The sequence below is a fragment of the Anastrepha ludens genome, chromosome 3, assembly GCF_028408465.1.
Source record: "Anastrepha ludens isolate Willacy chromosome 3, idAnaLude1.1, whole genome shotgun sequence".
NCBI classification, from domain to species: domain Eukaryota; kingdom Metazoa; phylum Arthropoda; class Insecta; order Diptera; family Tephritidae; genus Anastrepha; species Anastrepha ludens.
The window spans coordinates 131,044,648-131,053,406 of record NC_071499.1 but is presented as its reverse complement, the minus strand read 5'-3'; the positions used below and the strand labels follow the sequence as shown (position 1 = coordinate 131,053,406).

Here is an 8,759-nt window from a genome sequence, read left to right as displayed (position 1 = left end):
ACGTACTTAAGATTTGCCATTAAAACTAGTGTTGCCTTGGAGTACATTGAACTGGCTGTCCGAAATGATAACCGTTGATTGTAAGAACAGTAAAAATGGTAGAAGAATGTGAGTCGAGCGTGAATGAAAGGAAAATCCCTCGTAGTTGTTTATAGATTACGAGAAGCTCCACGTCGATATTGCAGGAAGGCGGCTTATATCTGAATGGTGCTCTGTAATTAGACAGAATTAGACGATCTAGAATATTAATATTAGCTTTATTGTTGATTGGTTTTTAATTTTCATTTGTTACGCACATCAAGTGTGAAAAGTAGGGAGAGAGAAAAAGAGGAATGTTATACGTGGGGAAGCTAAACAAGAAAGAAAGAGAGAATACATAAATGTAATAAGGGATATCGAACATTTGCAAGAAAGAGAATGAGAGAGAGAGCAGGAGAAGGATTAGCAGAGGGAAAATATAGATATATACAGAAAGGATAGAGAAAGGGAGAAAATATAGAGAAGACCGGTGGATAATAAGAGGGGAGATATACATATATATGGACAAGAAAGATAAATAGATGGAGTGAGAAAAAAGGGAGATAGAGATTAGATGCAGAAAGAAGATCTGCTTATTCACTTTTTTTTAGCTTGAAATGATATCTCAGTTGTATCTACGCTTTTCATGAAAAACTTAGCGAGGCTCGACTTAAAAAATATCAAGAAGAAGAAGAAGGTTTATCTAAATCTCGACTATGCGTATCTCAAATAACGGCCGGGTATGAAGCTTCACAAACGACTCTTGAACAGATAAGCCCAGAAAATAAACTAAAGAAGTGGTGTGATTGTAACTAAGTTCAGTATAATACTGGGATCGGACGGGTGTGTGAACTCAATAGGTACCTCAGACTTATGCCTTCAGCTGTGGCTAGCCTTAAAAGCCCCTATCGATTAACGTCGTTCTAAAATTGGAAAGTTCCTTGCGTTTGCTTTAATTGGGAACATATTCCATGCTGCGGCGAAACAATAGGCATCTCATCCGCTACCACTAAGGCTTCAAGGTGCATCGCGAGTGGAATGCCGTGTAGCTACGTGTAGGCGTCGAAAGTATTTGAAGCGAAGTGAGCTAATCGTTGTACTGACGAGCACTTTACCATTCCAACAAAGTGGATCCCCGGAAGGCGATAAAACCACGTAATTATGGCTCCGAGCTAGAAAAGGTTTAAAATCATTCATAAGACAGAAAGTAGAGTTGTAAAGTCTTACCCTCTTTACATTTTTATTGGGTTACTGCCCACATAATTAATTCGATCGGTCTCTGAATTTTGGCACTGACATTCGAAATTAATTTTTCCTACAATGTAAATTTGATACAATAAATCAATTTTTTTTGGTCTCGAAAAACGTTCGTGCGCTCTAACTGAAAAATCTTAAGTTATCTATTTTTTCGCTGGTCTAAATTTTCGATTTGTGGGTAGCAGACATCTCACTGCTAGCACTGCAATGCAGCAAAACGCGTCCTTCTATGGTGTCGCCACCGCTGAGGCCGTCCAACGCAAGCAGTTTGCAGCTGCAGCCGCCAGCGTCACTGTGAACACTGTCATCGACGAAGCGGTCGTCTGGATACTCTCAGATCCCTCAGAGTGCTTTCTTTATAAGTATCCGTGCGAGTGTAAGGAACGCCGCCATAACCGTTTACAGCTTGCACGCATTGCCGCTATGGAGATAAATGGCGCCTCGACATCGGCGAAGGAGCAACGCAACAGCATACGCGCGGTCACCAAAGCGAATTTGAGGAAACGTATCAATTGGTTGCGGATCGATGAGTTCTCGCTGCCTCGGGTGGTGCAGTTAGTTTACGATTACCTTAGCTTGTGGCGCCTCACACCCAATACGCATTACATGGTGAGACCTGAGCAGGATGCGGTGTGCGTGCAACCGCAGGGTCGCACCTACTGCTTGAGCGTGGTATTTACGCGTAAACCACAACGTGATATGGAGCATTGCAATCCACTGACTATGGCTCAGGCCAACTTCAAGGTGCATGCATCACATTTTTTGCCTAAATTCTACCCGGTGATGATGACGTACCGGTTTGAGAATTGTAAAACGGACTACTATGCGCTAGGTAATCGGCGAATGAGACGTTTAGACTTTCAGCGTTTCTTCATCGATATGGCGCTGGAGACAAAATTGGGATTTTATGCGCAGTTCTTGAAGACAATTGCGTTTAGCACATCAAATAAGTGTCTTTTTAGGCGAGGAAGCAAAAGAGAAGACAGGAAGAAGGAAATAGAAGCGAGCGCAAAGCGATTGTGCATATGCGAAGCGGAGAATAGCACGCGTGAGGGGAATGAGAGCAGTAGTGAAAGAGAGCAAGTGGCACAAGAAGTAAATGTGAGTGTTGATGAGTGCACGAAGCGAATGAATGGAGATACAAGGATGGAAAATAGCTGTGATTTTCGGAGTTCCGATCATACTACGCCAGAACTAAACAGTGAAAATGAAAAAGAAAAGGCTGGCTCATCAGAAGAACAAGCATGCGCAACCGGATAAGGCGGAAATGAAAGCACTAAGAGTGGGCCGCACCTCACCGATGTTGAAAACGAGAATAACTGAGTGGGAAAGTGGGATGAGTGGGAAGAGCAATAATTAACATGATAGTGGACTTTCAAGCAGTGAGTGATGGATTAAAGGGGAAGACAGATGAAGAGGGTGAGAGTTGGTACGTAGCGTAGTAGCAGGAAGAAGATCGGGTAAAGAGAGAATAAAAATTGTGGTTGAATACAGAAAAACAAAAAATTCAAGAAGTGAAAACAAAACGAAACCAAGGTTAGGAGATTAATAAAAGGCCACTAAATTAGCGAAGAGATAACGAGGAATAGCAAATATAGCAAATAATTATGTACATTGAAATATTCATATATGGAGAATTCCCACAATATGGAAGATACTGGATATTTTGATATTCCTATTAATTTTTTTCTACAAAGCTCACTGCTCGAAACTGATCAGCAGTTGGTCTATGTCCACTCAATCTCGCCTCGCGTGTAAAAAATTTCCAGAAAATCAAGTCACTCATTATTAAATTTTCTTTAATATAAATGAAGTATTTTGGTCAGTTTAAGAATATTTTCAAGATTTTCAAAAAATAATTATGATTGGTTTTTATTTTTGCAGAAAGCAATCTAACAAATTTAAGAAAATTCAGACGTGAATGTTTTTAAAATTTTGTGCAATGAGCACTCATAACTAGCGTATTTTTTTAGAGTATCATTAAATAATACAAAATAAATAAACAAAAATGAAATAAAATGTATGTTGCTGTAAAAATATCCTAATACTTTTTCTTCGGTACACCAGGGACCGAATCTGCATGAAATTCAAACTTAAAATGCGAAACAATAAATAATCGTACATACACAAATATGTACACACCTAAATATGTGAGTGAATTGATTTGCGTATGTGTGTCTTAACAACTGTTGCTGCCAGAAACTACTAAAAAATCTACAAAATGCACTTTTGAATGCGAAAGTAATAGGAGTCAGAAAGCGGGAAGAAAAAAGGAAGCCAAAAAAACCACTAAAAACGCACAAGCATTTGTATGTGCACTGCACACATATCCACATACACACACAAATTTCATTAAAAAATCAGCAGCAAAAGGCAACCAAAAGTCAAGCGCCAAAAGAGCACTAGCTTTGTACGCTCGCCATTGCCACAGATTTGCTTGCCACTAGCTGCTACTAAACCTCCATTTTAGCTGCCGCTCAATGGCTTTTTAATGGTCAAATCGGCCACTGAAGCGTACTTGCTTGGGCTCGTAAATATGCGCGCGAAAGCACATAAAAAACTGGAACTTGGGATTTATAATAAAAAAGCAGAAAAGAAGCGCAATATTTGTAATACGTGTGTTAAAAAATGAAGAGAAAAATATTGGAAAGAGTAACGGTTAGGTAAAGTGCAAGGAATAAAAGGTGAAAGGAAGAAGGAAGTAAGAAGAGATGATGAAGGGTGGAAATAATTGATTTGTTTGTTCGCACATGCAGTGAGCTCAAAAGTTTTGTGATATATATACTATATACGTACAACAAAAAATGTAAAGAAAAAGAACCGCTACCATTCTTTCACTCATTTTGAGTGATAGAGCCCAGTTGGTCTAAATTTAGAAACCCAGTTAGCCTAAAATTTACTAAACCTAATTTAATTTAACTTTAATTGACTTAGCGTAACCCAACTTAATTTATTTTAGCTAAACTAAATTTAACTTAAGTTATCGTAATTTACCTTAATTCAACTTAATTTAGCTTAACTTAACTGAACTTAAGAACCCAAGAGCTGATTCTTGTGCATTATATGGCCTATAGAATGCACTTAACCATATAAAAATTGGCAGATGGGGCATTAAGAATAGAGGGCAGGACAGGACAGGCAGGAGTATGTGGAATAAGTTCTTACTGTCTTAAAATAGGATGCATTTATGTCAGCACGTTGATGTCATGGACCATAGACCTGACCTGCATATCAGTTAATAGCAACAAACTCCTAACATTCAAAAGTTTAGCCGAGGTTGCCTGTGAGATCCAGGAGCTTATGAGTGAAGGTGACGAGGACTATTGATGCAGTATAGTTAAAAATCCATATAACTGAGCAAAGATTTTTTTAAGCAAAAGTACTTTTCAAACAAAGCATACGAGCCTTGCATGCACTGCTTGCGGGGCACAATTCATAATTCGAAATGTACGCCACGCGTGGAAAAGGCAGCCTTCACAAGTAGTTCTCGAAAAAGCTGTGTAGGAAGGCATTAAAAATTCAGCTAAAAATGCCATGAGATCGTTGGTAGGACTGCTTGCGGGGCACAACCACCGTAGAATAGATCAAATAGTGCGCTACTTGGAAGGAGAGGACAATGCAAGAACTGCATGACTGAAGAACTGCATAACTTGCTTGAAAATTAAGATATCTGACCGAAGTTTGGCACTCATGTTACTCTTGACCCAAAATAACTTGGTATTGAACAAAGTCGTGTACTGAATACGCCCACTTTTAATTTAACTGCAATTTCCAAAAATGCCAAAAAGAATAATTCGATAAATAGAAAAGCAGTTTTTTTGAATAAGCGTATCAATAAATTTTTGAAGCTGTAGCTGAAGCTATTGTCATTAATTTTTTTATGCGCTTTTAATAAACTCTTTTGTTAACGGTATTATCTCAAGTCACTACTACCCATTTCACTCTACCTCACACTCGCACCCAGTGCCCTAAATCTCACTTCAAGCAATTGAACTGAATGTTAAGTGTGATGAGTACTCATGTGGTTGAGAGTTATTTTAGATGTGCTTTCTTCCTCTTTAACTGATTTCTGTCTGTCCTGAAAGCACTGAATTAAATTTAAAATGATCATAAAAATGATTTTTATGCCGCTATAAAAAGAGCTCACTACGCACAGGTAATGCAATGTGAGTTAAATTTACTTGTCTCTTTTGCGAAGAAAATAAATAAATAAAATAGGAAATGTCAAAAGAAATGTGAGAATAATAATAATAAATGAATGAAAGTGCTAACACAAGTCATTGAGAATTATATGAGCCGCAGCGGCGAATCTTTTCTTGAAGTCTATATTTGTGTACATATACATATACTTATATATACATGCATATGGTTGTGAGCAGTCACAAACGTGTTCAAATATTTATGTCTCCGTTTGTTCACTTACCTGTGTTGTGTGCGGAGACAGCGCATACTATTGCGGTTTTTGATATAAAATGAAAAACTACTTGTGATATGTCTTTGGTATTTGTTTTAGTAAATGCACTGCGTGTATAGGTAAATACTTCTTTCGTAGGCCATGGAAAATAATACCTAGAAAAATTTAATTTAGAAATATTAAATACGTTTTTGGAATGTAAATTAAAAGTGAAATTCTAACCAAAGGCCGCTTGTGCTCGAAATTAAATTAAAATTTTTAATTTATTTACATTTTTAAATAAATAATAATAATAATAACAAAAGCGAACTTTTTGTGTTCACAAGGGACTACTATTACTACATAGATCTCTCTTTGTTTTTATTGTTATATATATTTTAGAATAATATTACATTTTATGGCCAAATATGAGTAGATGATGTTAAAAATGGTCCTCTGCGAAATCCACAAGTTACCATGGGGGGAGGGAGGTTGATATGTAGTACAATCTAAATATACAAATCCCTTGATTTCGGGACGGCGAGATGTCAGAAGTACGAAATTTAGCATAGAAAGAGGTACGCAAATAAGAAATGTTTGCTCCCGGTAAGATGTTGATGTGAATCCTTAGATAATGTATAACTTTTTAAATTCAAAGGTAGAACAAATTATAAATAAAACTTTATTGAAAACAGACGATATTAATACCGATACATACAGGGTTTGATTGAAAAGTAATGAGCCTTATTTTTTTAAGCAGTTTTATTATACCTTTTGGCTTATACAACTAATATTCTTCAAAATAGTACCCTTGAGCGTCAATATACCGCTGGTAGTGGTCCTTCCACTGCAGGAAACATTTTTTAAACTCATCCGCCGGAATCGCATTCAATTCGGTGTCACAAGTTTTTGGATTGCCTCGATGGAGTCGAAACGCCTCCCCTTCAGCTTTCTTTTCAGGCGCGGGAACAAGAAAAAGTCCGGAGGGGACAGGTTTGGGTTGTTGGGAGGGTGGGGAAGCACCGGAATCCCCATCTTGGCCAATGCAGAGGTGCAGAGGAAGGCGGTGTGCGCCGGCGCATTGTCATGATGAAGGGTCCAATTGCTGACGAGGTCGGGCTGAACGACTTGTGCCAACGTTTTACCTGGGCACTGGACAGAGATTGGTCCCCGTAAGCCTCCTTGAGTAGCCTAATAGTTTCGGTACTCGTTTTGTTTAGCTTTACGCAAAATTTGATCGAGTAACGTTGCTCCAACGATCGCTGCATTTTCGCCACTGCAAAATCCTAACACACTTTTAAAGCAGCTTTCACGCGCGGGGCGATGTTGACAGCACCGCTGTTGCCAGCGAACTGGGACCGGTTTCTAGTGGAAGGGGAAGGTCCAACGATCATTTTCTTCCACCAGCCGATTCGGTTGATCGCTTGGCAGACGCTCCGCGCGGGGAGGCTCATTACTCTTCAAGCAAACCCTGTATTTTTCCCTTTTTTGACGTGCAAAGGGGTAGTTGTAATACACTTCATTGACAATTCGAGAATATATGCTCAGTTTACTTGAAAAGTGGTGATATCTGTGGCTGGTTTCATGTACAGGAAATTTAGATTCCGGTTAGCTTTCAAGTAGTAACTCTTACAGTAGATTAGGCAATTGAGCAGATTTCTCAACTTAAAATGTTCGGATATCCGGGACACATGTTATCTCCGGTAGTTGCGAACCCTACCGAGATGGAGTAACTCTATAATAATAATAATAATTTTTGTGAGACTCGTTTTTAGCGCAATAGAAATTTTAAGGCATTGGAGCAAAATGTTCCGTCCAAACCTTAAATAAAGTAAATAAAATTTAAATAAGACTCCAAAAAATTACGAAATTTACGCCTGGGATAAGGAGTAGTTTTTTGTACGAGTATAAGAATAATATTAGAAAACCTATTTATCTCTAATTTTCAGCATATTTTTAATAAAGTTATATCAAAATATTGTATAGTTCTGCTATTATTTGGACACTAAATGTGATTTGAATTTTAACTCAATTTCAGAAATTTAGATCGTGAAACGTGTCCCGAAATTTCGGGATTATTTCAAAAGTATTCCGAAAGTATCGCACTAATATTGGCATCCTTAGTACATAAATTTATGAGAAAAGCCAAAATACGATTTTTTTCAAGCCTCTGCTGGCTAATTTGAAAATACGCAAAATTTGCTCATATCGCTATTTTATGAGAAATTACGCCTAAATATATGTTTTTGCTGTGATCGCTTTTCCCCAATTTCACTCCGTTAAATTTTGACTCAACCATTTGCAGGCATGGCAAGCATTTGGCGCCAATTTCATGCGCTTTACGCCAAAGATTAGTGATGGAAAAGTGCAGTTAGACGATACTTCGCACACAAAGCAGTCTCACACATACACACACGCATACAATTACATAAAAGCGAATGCAAATGTGCTTAAAGCGTGCTTGATTAAGATTGAATGCCTCAAAGAGAAACGCGCGCAATTAAACCGAAATGAACTGATTGACTGGCGGGCAATAGCAGCGCTCCACTGCACAGTTGTCTCCATCCAGAACTATGCAACAATCCAATGTGTGGTGGAGTGTACGTGCGCGCACAGTTAACCCATTGATGCATTCACTCGTTCACTCAGCTCATTGATTGCCAGCGCACGTCGTCGCCAAAGACAAGTAAGCATTTAATTTCACATTTTCACTGCGATCGCAAATCTCAAATTGCAAATGTGAAGCTTTAAGGGGCAGCATGCCATTGCACACATGTGTGAGTAAATGCGTTTGTGCTTGTAAATAATATTCTTTTGAAAGCACGTGCCAAGTTTAGAATGAGAAATCCGAAGCTTAATTATTAATACTGAACTTTAATTTAAATTCAAACAACGCAAGTCGCATTCAATTTCTCAATCCTTCCACTAAGACGCACTCACACTCACACACATGCGTTTGAGTGAGAGTATTAGTTTGCCATTAGATTTGCAATTTCGAAATTGCAACGCAAAAGTAGAAGTGCACTGATAAATAAATAAATAAAATAGAATTAAAAAAAGAAACCTATTTCACTTAGAAAGAGAAATCAGA

At 38.1% G+C, this 8,759-nt stretch overlaps 1 protein-coding gene across 1 annotated transcript; it reads left to right on the top strand.

Moving 5' to 3' along the window:
• The first annotated feature begins 1,350 nt into the window (after positions 1–1,350).
• On the top strand, positions 1,351–3,379 carry LOC128856765 (uncharacterized). The gene has a single exon (XM_054092079.1). It carries the CDS (start codon positions 1,483–1,485, stop codon positions 2,533–2,535), a length of 1,053 nt encoding a protein of 350 aa, XP_053948054.1. The 5' UTR covers positions 1,351–1,482; the 3' UTR covers positions 2,536–3,379.
• Positions 3,380–8,759: the final 5,380 nt, after the last annotated feature.